At 43.6% G+C, this 19241-nt stretch overlaps 1 protein-coding gene across 3 annotated transcripts in view; it reads right to left on the reverse strand.

The window, feature by feature from the left end:
- SCY2 (SecY protein transport family protein) overlaps positions 1–19241 on the reverse strand; it is a 207058-nt gene that overhangs the window by 63169 nt on the left and 124648 nt on the right. For all 3 annotated transcript variants that reach the window (XM_087395478.1, XM_087395477.1, XM_087395476.1), the window contains 2 exons: positions 17618–17709; positions 6234–6317 (listed from right to left, as the gene is read on the reverse strand). In XM_087395478.1, coding sequence (XP_087251604.1) covers positions 6234–6317; positions 17618–17709 — 176 coding nt within the window. The remainder of the gene's footprint in view (positions 1–6233; positions 6318–17617; positions 17710–19241) is intronic.

The following is a 19241-nucleotide window of genomic DNA, read 5'->3' on the forward strand; positions in this document are numbered from 1 at the left end:
GCAACAATGTATCAAAGACATCTGAGGCATGACCATTAGGCTGTCTTTTGCATTCCAGCCAAGGTAAAGGCACATTTTCAGCAAATATAACATCTCTACTGACAATGACCTTGCCCGTGCTGGGCTGATACAACTTGTATCCCTTGCTCTCTGCGCTATAACCAATGAATATGCATTTTACAGCTTTGTCTTCAAGCATATGCCTCAGCTAAGATGGTACATGAGCATAAGCCAATGACCTGAACACCCGCATATGAGAAAATTCAGATTTGGGGACATGCCATGCCTCGTAAGGTGTGATAGTCTTCAATGCCTTTGTGAGTACCCGATTGAGCACATAGTTGAAGCACATGACAGCATCCAGCCAAAACTTATTTGGCAAAGACTTCCCTTTGAGCATGCACCGGCTCATTTCCATCTCGGACCGATTTTCCTCTCTGCCAGCCCATTCTGCTTTGGAGTGAGTATAAGGCACAATACATTGATGAAGAATACCCTAAGCTGCCAAAAATCAGAGATTTCACGGGACATGTACTCCTCCCCTTGTCAGTGCTTTGAGTAAGGAGCTTGTTTTTCAGCCATGGCAAGCCAAGGTCTGAAGCATGAGGACACATTAGATTTGGCCTTCATGCCATATATCGAAGTGAATTTGGTGGTCATCCACAAAGGTACAAAAGTAAAGGTAGCCCCCAAGAGATGCTGTCAACATTGGCCCGTACACATCACTATCCACAAGGTGAAGCTTCCTGGATGCACCAACTGTCCCATCCTTTGGAAATGAGAAACGATGCATTTTGCCCAACAAGCATCCCTCTCAAAGATGTTTAACCGGTGCATTCATGGGTGGGAGAGCAACCACCATGTCCTGTGAATGCATTTTAACCACGCTTCTGTAGTTGAAGTGACCCAACTTCGCATGCCATAAGTGGGAATTTGAAATTACAGATTCAGCCACCAAATTTGCCTCTATAGCAGGTTGTTTGTCATAAACATCAAGATGAGATAGCCCAGAGGAAAGTGACCTAGTAAGTACTATGCTTTTATCATACCGGTTGTCATACACAGCACATCGATAACCATCAAAGAGAATCTGAAAGCCATTCAAGGATATGGCTGCAATGGAGATGAGGTTCTTCTTGATCCCTGAGACAAACAAAACGTCCATGTGCGTGACCGTATCACCTGAAACTGAAGTGACCTCGACCTGGCCAATCCCTTTCACGGGATATGATGCATTGTTGGCACATGTCACTGTGCCACCATGTGGAGCAGCCCCCAATGTCTGAAAGAGTGATCTGCAAATAGTGATGTGCTTGGAAGCACCACTGTTGAAGCACCAATCTGACTTGACAAGGTTGTAGCATGCTTCTCTGGATGGTACTAGCATGTCACCATGAAAGCCCACTCACGGTGAGCAATGTTTGATGCCTCGTGACCATGATCAAGGGCGGCAGCAGTAGTAGTGACAGCAAGTCCCTTTTGCTATCTTTTATTTTCGGAAGTGATGCGCTTGCGACATTCAGAAATGTCCTGTCTTGGCTGCCTGCAATAATTACAGCGTTTGCTGTTTTCTCTTTGCATCAGACGGGGCAGAATTAGATGAGTGTCCAGCAGTAGATGAGCCTCTAAAAGGATTTGGTTTGCTGTAATTTTGCCCGCTCTTTCCCTTATTTTTGTGATTAGCAACAAAAGCCTGATTTGCAATTTGAGAGGCAGCACGATTTGTGTGACTCTACTCCTCCTGCAGGAGAAGGGAAACAAGCTGGTCAAAAGTATAAGTGTTGGGATTGCCCATGGCAACCAACGTCAATATAGTAGCAAACCCTTGGTAGCACTCAGGAAGTCCATTGAGTGTCGTGGACACTACCTGAGCATCTAGAATAATTTCATCCACATTGATGAGCTGCTCTTGAAAATCCTTGATTTTTGTGATGTGTGCATCCATGTTGTCCCCCTCTTCCATTTTGACATTCTCCAATTGCCTCCGTAAAAAGCAACACGTGCGTCATTGGGAACTTGGTAAAGGTTAGCCAAGATGTCCCACGCAGCCTTCGATGTCTTGAAATACCGAATGGGAGGAATGAACTGAAAAGCAATGATAGAATGTGATTGGGCACCAATTTGGCATGGTCGAGTGTGGGAGGAGAGGCTGGAGTAGTAGTAGAAGAGTGAGTAGATCTAGAGGTGGCTGTAACAGCTGCATTAGCTGTAGCAGTAGTAGCAGGAGAGGAAACCACAGAGGGAGGTCAAAGGTCTGATCCTCAGACAATACCCCCAAAAATTTTGGCAACCAGCAACTGTTTCACCATGTATGACCAGATGGGATTATTGGGTCCATCGAGCTTGTCCTCAGCGGAGTACGTACCCATCCAATCGTTGCTTCCCATTGCAAAAATAAATTCCTGAAGGAAAAATGTGTGCTCAAGAGTAGCGTCAAGGCTTTCACTACAAAATGAGCTGGCTGTTCAAAAATGACAGCAAATTGACTTGCTCAAACATGAGCTAAATGCACATGCTGTCGCCAAATATATGACCTGCAAAACAATATCTGTCCGGTCAAAGGACCCCCCCTGCCAACGATAGCTGTCCTACAAAAATATCAGCCCAAAACAAAGGGAAAATGTCTGCAAATGTATCCAATGCTCAATTGAGCTGCAAATGTCCCAGATGGAGGTTGTGTGCCTCAAATCTGACAGGACAACAAGCCCAAATCAAGGGGCAAATGCATAATATACCCAAATTTAGCTGAATAAAACAAATGTCATTGCAATGAACAGCAAATCTGGGAAAAGCCCCAAAAAGAGGGCAAATTGGGAAAAGCCCCAAATTGTGCCGCAAGTTGCAAATGTGACTCAATGTGCTGCAATTCCAAGCCAATGTCAATGTTCCTGTATGCAATTTCTATCAAATGCCCGAAATTGGCTGTACAGTGTACTAAGCCAATGTCACTGCAAATTCCATCAAAATTGACAAAACCCCCTGGAAGGGCAAACTTTTCAAATTTGGGGCAAATGACCAAAAGCCCCAAATTTTGCTGAAATAAAGCAAATGTGACAAAATGTCCTACAATATCACTGCAATGTCTTGCAAATTTGCCAAAATAGACCAATCTGATTGCTAGAGATAGCAAATGTTAGATTCTCTTGCTCAAACTCAGGGAAAAAATTTACTTGCAGATTTGCCAAAGGCCATGTCCACAATTTCGGAGATGAAATATAGCCAAAAAGAGGCTACTACTGCAAAAGCCCCAAAATGCAAGCTGAAATCCAATGTGTCTGTGTGGGAGTAGATCACACAACCTGCAAATAGATTGTACGGCCAAATCGTACCAGTAGGTGCTCACACAGGTTGCAGGAAAAAAGCAAGTACCGTATGGCACAATACAAGTACGTCAAGCTGTACGGACAAGTATGCCAGGGCACATGTAAACTTGTATGGATATGTCCCCTGTATGGACAAGTGCGCCAGGGTAAAGACTTCTACAGATGTTGGCGTACAGGTGTGTACAAATGACTGCCGTACAATGTACTAAAAACGGCCGTACGGTGTACGAAAGAGCTGCAGCGCATGTATCATTTGATTCTATACGATTGTACAGATGTTTGCTGTACGGACGTTGCACGCATGAATTGTACAAGCTGGTATGGTACGGTTGACACACGTACGTTGTATGTCTAAATTGTACGGATGACTGCATTGCTAGCAGATGAAGTACATACAGGGACATATGGCGTGAGCTTCAAGAGCAGCAGGGGTCGAGGCAAAGCAAGGGGAGCACATGCCTAGAGCAATGAACATGCTCTGATACCACTGTTGGGTGCAGGAAGCAATGGAACAGGAGTGGAGCGCGGGAAGCAAAAAACAAGCTCGAGCAAAACGTAGTACTACTCAAATGGATAAGGAGAAAATAAAAAGGGGTGGCCTATATGGCCCCCAAGTCAACCATATGGTTGACTGGTGAAGTCAACTCTATGAGTTGACCTGACCTACAAGGCACATGCCAACAAAGAATACAAATTCATCTGCTGATTACCGTGATGAGTTAGCAGATCCTGGAGGGAGCCATAGCCCTAGGATCCCCTAGCTCTAGAGACTAGTGTGTAGGATGTAGCAGCTAGCTTGTAGCCTACTGCCTATAGGCCTTTGAGGCTTGGACCTTGGTTTCATGGATTATGCAAACAGTTGTCTGTATCACTATGAGATCAGACATGTTAAATGTATTACATTTTGTTGTCTTTTGTATCGATGATTGAATATTGAGTCTTGAGCAATGAAATCTGATCAATGGACCATCTTTCACAATGTGTATCTTCAAAATTTAACCCTCAAATGGGCATTAAAATTCAAAATTTGAAGTTTAACCTTTAAACTTGAACTTTGAACTTCAATGAATCATGATGAAATTTGAATCTTGATTTTGAATTATAAAGTGTAATAATTAAAATATGGGCCAAGGCATATGCACGCATTGTGCAACATAATGTACTTGCAACCAATAAGATCTATGTTGGGGCTCGGATGTCCATCGTCTTTGTAACTTATAGCCTATAGCCTATTATCTATAGGTTGAGACTCGACTCTTTGCCTGTAGGCTGTAGCCTGTCACCAGTAGGCTACTAGGTCATGTCTTTTAAATTTTTAGAGTGCTCAGTATGTATGTGTGTATCTGAGAGCTATGTTCATGTATGTTATATATGTATTTTATATAAAATACATATTTTTAGACGTTTCTAGACGAAACGCATGTAAAATTCTAGAAACGATTCTTGTGACACTGGAATCAGCACACAAAAAGTAGCGGATTTGTTCGAGTAACGTATTTTCGTCTAAATGGATTGCCGAGATCAATATTAGTAGATAGGGATACACAATTACTAGTCATTTCCGGACCGCAGTACACTTAGAACTAAGCTGGAATGAGTAGTGGGGATCATCTTGAGATGGATGGTATGACGAAGAGAGTCAACCTATGATGAGAGCATATACGTCATTAAGGAAAAATACATGGAGCAAATTTGTCTGAAATGATACAAAGCATTTGTTGGGAGGGATGCTATCCAACTATTGTTGGGATTCCTCACAAGCTGCCTAGTGCCACGGATTATGTAGTCTAGCTACAAGAGATGCTAGTACTGGCTAAGCAAACATTCGTCAAGCCATGGACAAGGCTAAGTCTTACGCATATGAAAATAGACCTTTTAGAGAATTTGATGAATGAAACAACGTTTTTCTTAGGATTTCTTCACACACAAAGTCCTTAAACACAAGAGCATGCGTACACTTACCACCCGGATATTATGGGCCATGATAAATTCCAAAAAGAATAGGCAAAGTAGCCTATAGATTGGAATTACATAGGGTTGCAAGGCGCATCCAAAGTTTCCTGTTTCATTGTTGAAAACATTTTTGCAACCTACTGATTTGTTGATTGATGGTATTCTTATGTTACAGCAGATAGGGGAGAATGATAAGAGCAAACCGGTAAGAATCCTGGACATGTAAAAATTGAAGTTTGAAACCCGAAGACAACGATGGTGGTTGCATGGCATGGATTTCCTTAATTGAAATCTACCTAGGAATCCGTTGTACAATATATAGAGAGCATTCTAAAACTTTATCATCTAGGACATTGATGCTTGAAGAGGGAAGGATTGTTACATTCGCGTTAGAATATAATATGACTTTGGATGGATCTTTGGAGACTAAGTCAATAGAGAGACCAAGAAATGTATATAAATGGAAACGTGTGTTTTGTTGTAAGTGTGTTTGATTTAAGTGCAGTCAAGGACTTAACCATCAAGGTCCCCCCTGTTGGGTGTAGATGACTAGAGGGTTTAACAGGTCAATGTGCATATTCATGTCTAGTACTATTGGATAAGTCATGGGCCTAGGGGGAAAGAATTGACTTGGATATTTAACTACAATAACCTAGCGGACATGAAAACGTAAATGCACATGTGCATGACAGGTGGCAAGCAGACGTGTGTTGAACAGTATTGTGAGTGAGAAGAAGGCACGAAAGAATCTGTCACACAGGCTGGGTGGTTAATCAAATCTAAAACGTCCCCATGAATTTTCTATGGAGTCTGTATACCGTGAGCGCAGAGTTGACTGACAGGTTCGTGTTGCAGCAAACAGTACAAATTTGGATTACTACAATGCCATTAGGGAATTCCTATTCGCATGTTTTCTCTTTCTAGTTTCAGGAGCATAAAAAGATTAAAAAATCTTACATATGAGACTAGATACAACTTTGTAAAGTGAATCTGCATATCCTGTCAAAATGTTTACGCATATGAATAATGATGGCCCCTGACCTGCAATTATTAAAACAATCAGCATTGCAAAAGTGAAGAGCAATAAACAGGATCATGAGCAATGCACAGTCAGCAATTTTTTAGATAGAAGTCAGAGTACTCTGAATTTGATAGAAAATCTTTCAATAAAACCAATGCATCTTTCTCTGTCTAGCATTCAGAAAGAGGGTAAAAACTTCCTATAACAGGTCCCATCAATCGATCCAACCTAATATAAATTCTAAGTTAACAAAAAACCTTTTGGAACATGACCTTGTAAGTTATAGATCTATGGTGGACGATGTCAAGATGTAAACACTTGGCCAGTTCAAGGGAGTTTTGAGTCATTCTAAGACATTCCTTAAGTAATGCATGTTTGAGACCATTCCAATGGTCGATTTGGCAAAGCATAGATTTGCCTCGGAAGGGAATGATTGGTGCAACCACAATAGTTCAAACGGCTCTCATGGAGCAGCAACAGAGAGCCAGCAAGGCTCTCAATATCAGAGTATGCCGGATCCCACGCACTGAGGCTAGACCAATGGTAGATGCGACTGCGTTCGTGGCCGCTACCCTGGCTGTGGCTGAGCACAGGATAGAGAAGGCATGGCAGGTGGGGAGAGATCCCAACCGAGAGCAACCCCTGATCATACGGTTCCATGACACTCAAGCACGACTTTCAGCTCTACGACGCAAGTCAGTCCTTCGAGATCAGCCAGCGATCTCTATAAATTAGGACATCACACCTCTACAAGTTGAGGAGAGGCGCTCTTTGCTGCAGCAACGGGATCAGGCCCGGAAGGAGGGTAAGTGGGCAGTGGTACGAGAGGGACGACTTCTTACAAGCCCCCGTAGGGCACCTGCCCCCTCCCCTACATAGGGAAGCGGGGTCTATGAGACTCAGATATCTAAGACCCTGTCCTCCACCATTTGGAATTGTAATGGTACCTTACGGTCAAAACCAGGGAACTTCTCGGAATCCTATACAGGCCACGACATAGTCTTTTATACAGAGACACATCAGAGTCCAGAGCGCCCTCTTCCAATAGTCAACGGATATACATGGGAGTTTGCCTACAGAGATGAGACGAGGGGTACAGGAGGAGTTTGAGGTTCAAGTGGAGTTACATTCTTTTCAGATCCACACTTTGGGGACCATTTCAGTAGAGCAGAGAGATACACATTCCAAATTTCTTTGGATCCACATCCGACACATGGACAACCGGGATCCGTTTGTCGCAGTTTGCTACTTCCCCCTTGAGACCTCCCACTTTGCCAGAGATATCCCAGGTGATGATGAGACATCCCCATTTGCTGCTCTTTATCAGTCCATCGTTGACTTCTCTAGCCGCGGAGGAGTCCTCCTAGTGGAAGACTTAAACGCGAGGACAAGGGCCCGTCAAATACCACTTCTTCACTTCGGAGATGATTCCACTCTACTGCCAGATATTGCCCCTGAGGAGGCAGGTATGCTACGGGTTTCGGCTGACAGGCAAGGTCCATTCTCATCTTATGGGCAGGCCCTATTAGACCTCTGCAGGATACATGATCTCATTATCTATAATGGTCTTGACAGATGGCCCGCTTCGGTGGTTTCACATGCTCTCCACATGGGGGGGGGCTCCAGTGTTGTTGATTACATCATGGAATCCCCTGTCTTCACATCTCGCATTACTAACTTCACTGTAGCACCTCTCCCCCCAGGGGCTGATCATACATACCTTTTCTTTAGCATCTCCACCCCCTTCGCATAGCACCTTCCACCCCACTCAGTTCTTACTCCACCTACCACGATATACGCTTTGTCGGGATCACTCACCTTCTTACTCTAGCCGTCTGTACATACTTCTCGCTTATATTGACTTCATACCCCTTTTAGAGGATCGTGCTACCCTTGTCACCCGCTCACTACACGAGGCTGTCATTCACGCTTTCCCCCACACCACTCGCTCCACCCGCCCACCACCCCCTAGAACCGTACCAAGTAATAGTTGGTACGATGATGAGTGTAAGGCTTTACACCGTCAACTCATATTCGAAACCAAAAACAATCTTCCGAGCGCACCAAATACACTACGCGAATACCGTAGATTGGTACGAAGGAAGAAACTAGACTTCGTTTGTCGGAACGAAGAGGAGCTACTGAACATTTTGTATAGTAACAACTCTAAGGACTTCTGGCGGAGATTTCTAAAAGGACAGTCCCCTCCGCCACTCACTGACACTCAGATCTGGTTTGATTATGCACACACACTTTATGACATCCCAAATCAGCCTGTCCCTAATCTCTCACACGTGCTCTCTCACACGTGCCTCGCTCCACATCCTGCACCCTCTTCACAAGAGGAGGGGTAAAGGATGCCGTAATGAAACTTCATAATGGCCGAGTGAAGGATCATGAGGGGTTATGCACTGAGTTCATTGCATATGGGATTAACCTCCTAGCCCCGATCTTAGCAAAGCCTTTTAATGAAGCTATTTGTTTGGGCTTTCCACACACTTGGACCATTAACACTATCTCACCCATCCACAAAGCAGGGGATCCCATGAGCCCGGAGAACTACACGACCATTATGATTGGACATGTCATGTCCAAGATTTATGCATCAGTACTTGACTCCGAGGTTAGCAGACTTGCAAAGTGTCAAGGACATAGCAGCAAGACACGCCGGATTCCAGCGTGATCATGAAACCATGGACCACATTCTCACGCTTAGATGTATCATCGAGGAGGCGAGGTCACGGAAGCAGAGAGTTTATTGTTGCTTTGTGGATTTCCGCAAGGCATTTGACACGGTTCCAAGAGCCCGCCTCATACGGCGCCTACAGGACTTGGGTTATGACCAGGAGATCATTTGGGCTGTCATGGCACTTTACGAGAGAGTTTCACGCAGAGTTCGGGCAAGATCCGGGTGGACAGACGAGATCATGAGCACCATCGGGGTCAAACAAGGGTGTCATTTGTCGCCTACCTTGTTTGGCCTCTACATTGAAGAGCTTGAGACAGTGATGCAGACACAGGGGGGTGTAGGTTGCTCTTTTGCGGGCACGCTGATCCAAATATTGCTCTACGCAGATGACGTGGCTCTCTTGTCTTCCTCAGCAGAGGGGCTCCGAGACACCTAGACGCACTACAGTTCTTTTGTGAGTCTCATGATTTAAAGGTCAACCTGGGTAAAACCAAGGTCATGATCTTCAATACATCTCGAGCCATCATGTGTCAGAAGCAGTTCACATTTGAGGGGTCACCTGTTGAGATAGTTTCATCATACACCTATCTTGGGGTTATCTTCTCCGGACCCAGCTTCACTATGAGACCCGCGATGCAGGCACGCTTGAGTAGAGGGTATGCTTCACAGGCCAGACTAGAGAGGCAGTGCTTCCGCTCGCACTTTCAACATCCACGTACCAAGGGGTTGCTTTTTGACTCCTTGGTTCGCCCAGCAGGGATGTACGGCAGCCCTTGTTGGGGGCCAGACTTGTCGAATATAGAGTGAGCCCGTGTGGAGCAGCTACAAGTTCTCATGTTATCACGGATAATTCGTGGTAAGCTATCCATTCCTCACCAGATCATTTAGCCTAAGTTTGGGTCACCCCCTTTACAACTAGATGCTGCATTTCAGGTCATCACATATCTGTACCAAGTTAGGGAATATGGGGATTACACCTTGGGGCGTAGCAGGCTACCATGGATAGCTCTTTCCTCTTCTATGGCACTTGCAGCAGGAGGAGAACAGAGATGCTAGTATGCACGTACATAGAGATGGTTTGAGCAACTGGGGCTCCACACGAATAGACTACCTCCTTTCCAATACAGCATGGATGCTCCGTTTTCTCCCCATGAGGATCTACTACAACTACACACATTTCGGACCTGGTTGGGACCGAGCGAACTCCCAGTGAAGCTTAGCTTCTACACAGATCACTTCTTAATATCACAGCAGAGGGTTTCATTGACCCACTAGGATACATGCACATTCACCTACCCCACTCGCTGAGGATCTCTCTTGGGCAGTTCCAGGTCTCTTCACACAGACTTCGCATCGAGAGCGGCACAGCAGAGCGACTACCCAAGGAGAGGCGCATATGCACACTGTGTGACATGCAGGAGGTTGAGATAGAGGAGCATTTCATCTTCAGGTGTCCCGTGTACTATGAGATCCGAGGGCGTTTCCAATGCCTCTTCAGGGATAGTTATGAGATTTTGGCATGTTTCCTCTCCTACCCAGACCAACGGTGTTTGGCAGGTTTCATTCATGAGGCACTTAGGCACCGCAAGAGGATACTCCGAGCACCGAGACAGGAGCAGACTTCTTCCTCGATTAATCCCTCTCAGAGCTCTATCACGGAGTTCTTTCAGCTAGATCACATGGACCCCCACGAGACGAGGCCTCGACATGACCGTGACCCGGCGCCTATGACCCGACAACTCAGACAGAGGGTCGACACACAGATCACACTTGGAGACATCCCCTCCTTGTTTAGAGTCGGAGCCCGACCGACGGGGGTCACAGTAGCCTTGGTCAGACGCAGAGCTACAACCAAGAGACGTGCCAAGACCGCACCTCTGAGTGGCCGACAGCACTCTATTGCTGACTTCATGCCTCCACTGCCTCATCCATCCTAATATCTCTGCTGCCGATGATGATAATGATATTGATGATGATGCTGAGATTGATATATAGTCAACCATCAACATGACTATGTTGTACTTAGGACTTAGTACTGCCATTCTGCATTTTTGCATTTTGCATTGGTATGGATGCTCGTTTAGTACCTCCACTACCACAACTTGTTGTATCAGGATTTTCACAGTCTCATAGACCCATCGGTCTTCCGAAGACTTTAATAAATTTTCTTTCTTTCTTTCTTTCTCAAAATGAACCCATGTTGGCATTCCAAGCCAATTTATTACCTGTCACTTTGAGCACTGGTTGGTCAGGCTAACCAATTCATCAATAAGGTCTACCATATGGTTGCAGTAAAGGTCTCTCTAGAGCCTATATAAGGGGCTGATACCTTAACACAATAATCCTCAAGCAAGGCGATTAATGGAGCAGAGAAATGGACATTATATACTCACAACATTTAGCCCAGTTTGGGTAATATCTATTCAATACTTCATATCTTTGTCACTATGTAAGCTTCCTTTACTCCAACAACAAAAGAGAAGGAAGAGGGACGAATCTTTTCAAGGACCACATAGTCAAGTAAAAGAGATTCCCTACTTTACCCGTCTGTTATCAACAATTAGATGAGCAATACCGTTAACAGGCACTCATCAATTAGATGACCAAAGGTCGAAGAGACACAAAAGGATTGGGCAACAAAAAAAAGAGAGAGGAGAGAAACATATTCTCAAAGTTTTGACATTAGATATGGAAATATCAATAAAGATCTACCATATGTAGAATTCTGTCAAGCCCAGCAAGCATGGCAAAGCCTCAGTCTTTGTTAGCTTAACTACTCTGTAAAACAGACTGCATTCCAACAAAAACTATACTCGTACGGTATCGCATGGCTAGACTTACTGTTGTGATCTTAACATGCAGATAGAAATGGAACAAGAAATACATTTCCATGATGGAAAGACCTAAATTGCATCAATGTAGGTTTGAAGCAACTCACAAAAACTGGATTGTGGTGTAGACCTCACCCCTGTCCTATGGGGTCCAAATATGCCTACCCAAAAAAAAGGGGTATGTAGGGGGTAATGTCCTCTGAAACAAACAATATGGGAGGTCTCTAATGTGTAACCGTGGGTTAGGGTGTTGAGAATGTGGTAGATGCGCAATGCAAAAACTGGTAGCTCTTGTGAGCACTGCCAATCCTCGAGATTTGGCTTTGACATGACATGTCACAATAACTATTGGCAGCTGAAAAGGGCTTTTTTTCGGGGAACCATTTTGGGGGGGGGGGGGAGAGAAAGAAAGAAAGAAAGAAATATTAACGTCCACGGGAGACCTCATGAGTCTATGGGACAAAATGCAAACCAAAATCATCAACATCCGTTAGAGACTGAGAGTCTATGGGGGAGTATAGCAGCTCAGCCCCAAATTATTATATCATAACTACATTCAAGTACTATATTAAAGGCGGTCTGAATAACATCAGTTTAAGACTTAGAGTCTTTGGGTTTAGATTTGAAATCTCTAATGAGTGCTTGCCCGTGTGGAAAAACCGCCCATTTACCTTCTTCCACTTTGAGAAACAGAGAGAGAGAGGGGGAGGGGGGGTCTAGGAGCTGCACGCGACGGTGTGCAATACGTCTGACAAGGCTGTAGGGGCGTTGTGCAAAAGAGCAAGTACGGGAGTCGAGGGAGATGAACCGTCACATCAACTAGATTAGATAGAATGAAGAGTACATAGTACTTGAAGGTAGACCCTAGGACTAAGTGTCCTAGGAGTCACATAGGACTAAAGGTCCTATGTGGCATAAAAGGCACTAAAACACTAACTGCCTATAACTATGCCTACAAGGCACATACCAGGGCCCATAGGGCATCACTAGAACCAGGAGAAGATGGCCTACAAACCCCCCTCCATGGTATGGGCTGAAGTATTCTCGAAACATCTCAGAATAGCTGGTATTTTTTTGTCATGGTGGCACATGTTCATCCAAAAGGATATAGCCACCTATGAATGTACAAGGTATGTCACATCATGTAACAAAGGGAACCAAGTGTAAAGCCTGTCGGAAGACTTCGAACTTTGGACGAGGAAGTGCCTTTGTAAACATATCTGCTATGTTGTCCTCTGTGGGAAGGTAGGACAACTCTATGTCTCTTGCTGGCAACCGCTCTCGAACATAATGATAGTGAACTTCAATGTGCTTGGTACGCGCATGAAACACTGGATTATGCGCAATGGCCAAAGCACTCTGGCTGTCAGTGTAGACCATAGTGGAGGATGCCTGGCGAATACCAAGATCTGTAAGTAACTATCGAAGCCAGACACACTCTACTGTAGCAGTGAAGGCTACTTGTACTCAGCCTCACAGCTAGATGTGGCAACTATTGGTTGCTTCTTGCTGAGCCAAGAGATACATGAACTGCCAAGCAAAAAACAATTGCCAGTATGTGACACTCTGGTGTCGGAGCAACCTGCCCAGTCACTATCCGTGTAAGCATGCATGGTAAGTGAACCCTGATCACCATAGAAGAGGGCTAAATCCTGAGTGCCTCTGAGATATCTGAAGAATCTTCATTGCCTGCCAATGCTATGGACTGGGCATGTGCATGAATCTGCTGAGCTAAGATATTGCATACTGTAAGTCAGGTCTGGTGTGACATAAGTAAATGAGACATCCAACAACCTGGTGGTAAAGGGTGATATCAACATGGTGGGCTCCCATCATGAGCTGAAAATTTGAAGCCAGGGTCCACTGGAGTGGAGATTGGCTTGCAATCCTCGAACTGAAAACGATCAGGGAGCTGTCCAATATACTTGGACTGTGACATCATGATACCCCCCTAAACATGAGCAAACTGAATGCCCAAATAATAATGTAGCTGTCCCATGTCTGACATTTCAAAAGCCTGCTGCAAATCAGCCTTGAAAGCTGCAATATGCTGAGTATCTGGGCCCGTGATTGGCTTTGCAGTCCACAAGAGGAGAAGCCGAATGTTCAACAAAGATTACATCTCTACAGACAATAATCTTTCTAGTATTTCGTTGGTATAACCTATACCCTCTACTCTCCTGGCTGTAACCAATAAATATGCATTTGATTGCCTTGTCATCAAGCTTATGTCTCAGCTGAGATGGTACCTGAACATATGCAAGAGACCCAAATCTTGTGTGAAAGTGAAGGCTTCCTGCCTTTCCATGCTTCATAAGGTGTAACAGTCTTCAATGCCCTTGTAGGTGATCTATTCAGCACATAGTTGGCACACATCACTGCATCAAGCCAAAATTTATTGGGCAAGAACTTGGCCTTGAGCATGCATCTGGCCATCTCCATAGTGCACATGTTCTTCCTTTCAGGAATAGGGTTATGCTGAGGAGTGTAAGGAGTAGTGCATGAGTGAACAAATGCATCAAACTCCTTTGACATATACCCCCACCCCCCCTTATCTGTGTTGAGGGTGACAAGCTTGCATCCTGATTCATTCTCAACCATATTCCCCACCTCTGAAAGCATCAGAACACTTCAGATTTGGCTTTTAAAGCATATACCCAGCAATATCTTGTGAAGTCATCAATGAGAGTCATGAAATATTTGTACCCCCCAAGGGCATTTGTCCTCATTGGGCCACAAACATCACTGTGCACTAGCTGCAATTTCTTTTGTGAGAGTTTTGGAAAATTCTTTTGATAAGGAAACCGATGCATCTTACCCAAAAGACAACCCTCACACACATGTTTGGAGACTGTGTGAGTTTGAGGTACATCATTTGCCATGTCCTATGAATGTCAATTGGCAAGAGCTCTATAATTGAGATGACCCATTCTCTCATGCCAAAGATGAGTTTCAGCAAGCTGTGAATCTGAAATAGCAAATGCTTCAATAGAGAGTGCAGCTGAGTGATCATCAAGGTGATAAAGCCCCTTTTTCAAAGTGCCAGTGAGAACTATGGCATTGTCATCACGAAGATCATATACTAGGCATTTGTATCCATCAAAAATCACTGTGAAACCTGAAGTGGCAATTGCTGAAATTGAAATCAAGTTGACTTCTATTCCAGGCACGAAGAGAACATTAGTCAGAGTGACAGGATGGCTTGAAATGGATGTGAGCTGCACATCTCCAATTCCTTTTACAGCATAGGAGGCATTATTAGCACATGTGACAGTTCCCCCACGAGGTGCATTAGCTAAGGAATGAAACAACTATCTGCAATATGTGACGTGCTTCGAAGCACCACTATCAAAATAGCAAGACTGAGCATCATTAGCAGTAAAGAATGCATCAACTTGGGAGGGATCAAAGGAGCAATGGACAGCCCATGCCCAATCATCCTCGAGAGCATGTGCATGTGAAGCATATGCTGGCTCATGGGATTCAATTGCATGTGAGGCATTAACTATCAATCCTGCTTTCTTTTTCTCCGAAGCAATGCGCTTCCTGCATTCTGAAATTTCATGCCCAGGCTTGCGACAATAGTTGCATCTTTTCTTCTTTGACTTATCTGCTGTATTTTTAGATGCATTGGAGGAATTGCCACTGTTAGGCCCATATTTAGGCTTGCCAATAGGCTTGGAATCCTTGCCTCTTCCTGTCTGCTGTGAAGCAAATGCATGATCAGGAATAATAGCTTGTCTATTAGCTCGACTTTGCTCTTCTTGCAAAAGCAAAGTGACTAGCTGATCAAAAGAGTAGTGGTCTGGATTACCCATGGCCACTAATCGAAGGGTTGTAGCAAACCCTTGATATGTATCTGGCAGTCCATTCAATGTGGTACTAACAAGCTGAGAATTTGGCACCACCTCCTCAATATTGGCAAGTTGTTCCATGAGGTCCTTGACCTTTGTCAGGTATGCATCCATAGAGTCACCTTCATTCATACTGACTTCTTGCAATTGCCTTCTTAAATATGCAACATGTGCCTCATTGTGAATCCGATAAAGAGAAGCCAATTTGTCCCAAGCATCCTTTGTTGTCCTGCAAGACCGGATGTGTGGAATAATGATTCTCTTGCATGATAAAGCAATACAAGAATGTGCATTTGCATTTGCATCTTTGCATCCCATCTTGATTGTTTCTGAGTTGGAGGAGTAGCAACAAGGGTGCTAGAGGATAAGGCATCACGAGGAGTACCCTCTGCAGAGGGACCAGCAGTAGGGGCAGCCACTGTAGCACTGTCTGGCCTTAGATCAATCCCACAAACAATATTCCAAAAATGCCTTGCAACAAGAATATGTTTGATGAGATAAGACCACATTGGATAGTTGGTGCCATCCAACTTATCATCTTCACGAAGAATGCCAAATAGATCATGATTGTTAACAGCCATTGCAAATGGGATACCCTGAAAAGAAGAGACCTGTAAACAAAAAAGCCTCAAGGCTATCATGGCAAAGAGCTGGCTGTCCAAAAATGACAGCAAATGTCTGCAAGTAAATGTTCTGCAAATTTCCAGCCCAAATCAAAGGGCAAATGCAAATTTGACCCAAATGTGACTATGTCAGGCAATGTTCACTGCAAAAAACAGCAAATCTGGCAAAAGCCCCAAATTTAATGAGGGCAAATACAGAAAAGCCCCAAATTTTGCTGAGATTTTTTGCAAATGTCAGGAGTCGAGGGAGATGAACCATCACGTCAACTAGATTAGATAGAATGAAGAGTACATAGTACTTGAAGGTAGACCCTAGGACATAGGACTAAATGTCCTATGTGGCATAAAAGGCACTAAAACACTAAGTGCCTATAACTATGCCTACAAGGCACATACCAAGGCCCATAGGGCATCAGTAGAACCGGGAGAAGATGGCCTACAAAGGCCAGTTGTACTACAGGCACCAAATGTCACCTAGTAAACTACCGACACATGATGCACTAAATTCAATTGACTAGTGGATTGAATATTGGCCTATCGGGGACAAAATTGGGTTATAGGTCTCATCCCTTTCCCTTGAAGCCTATGGAATCCAACTATGCCAAATTACAAATAGAGGAATTGAGAACTAAGGGCCCATGTGAAGCAGTGGCACGTGGATATGCAAGGTCTCCATGCAAATAATTGCAATTCGGTAATCATACAAAATAATGGTTAAGTGGTGCTTTGGGGTCAAATTTCGCTTGATAAATTTTGGGAGTGGGTAGACAGCTGGAAGGATAGGGAGACCCTGGCACATGGCACGGTCCACATGGAAAAATAGGGGATGTGGCCCCCCTTAGACCCTGGGGTCTACAAGCCCCCCAAATCAATTCATCAGTTCTACCATAGAAAGAGCCTAGATCCCAAGCAGCAATGTCCCAGACAAGGCAGAATATTGTTAAGTCTTGTGTCTAAATTGCAAGACCAGTTCGGATTGCATGCACCTAGAACGGTTACTAGATGGGGCATATAATTTTGCATATATACTACAACAAAATTTAAGTGACAAATGCCAAAAAATCACTGTACATCACATTCAAGTCCTTGCGCATGTGTGCAGTCTCTGCATTCCTAGAAAATCATATGTTGTGTTTCCAACTGATTCTGTAGGTAAAAGTCTTGAACAATATTTTGCAAATCTTGTCTAGTTTTCTACCTCCATACCCCTAAACCATTCTCAAGTAAAAAAAATTACAAGACATCTACATTTGACATTAAAACAAAATGTAACATCATCTGCGGCATTAAAGGAACTAGCATTTCACATTCATTGTACATTACCGAATCCAGCATCTGTGATTTTATTGCAAATCCAATTTATCAAGAGAGCACCAACAGACAAAAGTGAGGTTGTCGTTACCAAATATCCAAACCTGACAGCAAAAATGAAACCCAATTCAAAGCTCAACCAACAAAAAGTTGAGTTTTTTGAATATTTATGATGAAATAGAATAACAATGGTTCAAACCTATGATGAAATTCAGGACTTAAGATCAATTTCCAATGTTAGAAAGATAGCTAGCATTGGGAGGTGAGGGTGCTCCATCTTAAGCGGTTTGCCAAGTTAAAGAAGCACATCATTATTTTTCCTTTCACAAAAGCTTTCACTTGCCTCCAAAAAGTCAAAAAAGTCTTGCTCTCAATCACCTTGAATTTCTTTTGTAGTTAATGACAAGATAGAAATTCAAGTTTTAAACTCTTACATAACCATTTTTTATTTAAAAGTTCCTGACATGTTGCTTGTGAAAGGGGAAAGGACACTAATTTTACTATAAATTACAAGGTATTAGCCCTCAAGTCAACGTAAGTCCTAGGTCAAAGACCCAACCTCATACATGTAAGCTGCTTTTGGCATCAATGCCCTCAAGGGTAGGCAATATCATGTGTCCAACCTACTACAGCCTAGGAGGAGGCATGATAGCGCTTCAACTTAGTCATACATCACCTCATGCTCTGCCAGCGTTACACACCAAATCCCCACAACGAAGGGTACATGAACCTTGAACTTACTTCATAGAACGAATCAGTATAAAACAAAGCTTATTTAATAGAACAAATGCAATGTAGCATCTGACATGGTGTCCAGGAACGTTGTAAGTATACCTAAGTCCACTTTGAAGTAAGTCTGGCTCATTATCATACCTCCCAAGACTATCATCCAGCAAAGCCAAAATCAATCAAAAGGGCATAAGAAATGGGCATCTAATGTAAGCAAAGAATCTTCTGACCAGTCTCAAAGAATCGCATTGGTGAACATATTAATATTTACTTATCAAAGAACTCAAAATGATCTGGTGCATTTTGCTCTGGCAGCAGGCCCTGGATGCACTGGTACAGGCTTTGGTTGGTGACGATTTCCTCTGGCAAGCTCAAGAAGCTCCTAGTAATATGCGATTTTGCTCTAGCAGCACCTGGCAGGCTATGGGAGCTCACAACTGATAATCTGGCTCCTTCTGGAACTGACTTGGCCAACTGAACCCAAAATAAGAGCTCTGGGCCCTTTTTGTAGTCCTGTGCTAAAAATAGAAATTTTCAATTACACCATGCATTCCATATTATTGAAGCAATTTGTAGACCTATTGCAAATCATTTTTTTAATCTACCAATTTGCGCAGTTTATGTATTTAACGAGCATATAATGGGACAATAAACTTAAGCTCAAAATGATGAGCAAAGTGATAGTATGTGGTTAGAAGTTGATGCTTGCATTCCATATTATTGGCGCAATTTGTAGACCTATTGCAAGTCATTTTTAAATCTAACATCGATTAAGATCAGTTTGGGCAGTTTATGAATATAATGAGCATATCATGGGACAATAAATTTGTTGCCACATGGCATTTCCAAACATTTACAGAAATCCTATCTTGGGTTTACATAGGTCTAGACTAGTGACCTAGTCTGT

This window comes from Dipteris shenzhenensis, chromosome 24 (genome assembly GCF_047967505.1).
Source record: "Dipteris shenzhenensis isolate YYH24624 ecotype China chromosome 24, Dip_SZ_1.0, whole genome shotgun sequence".
In the NCBI taxonomy this organism is placed as follows: domain Eukaryota; kingdom Viridiplantae; phylum Streptophyta; class Polypodiopsida; order Gleicheniales; family Dipteridaceae; genus Dipteris; species Dipteris shenzhenensis.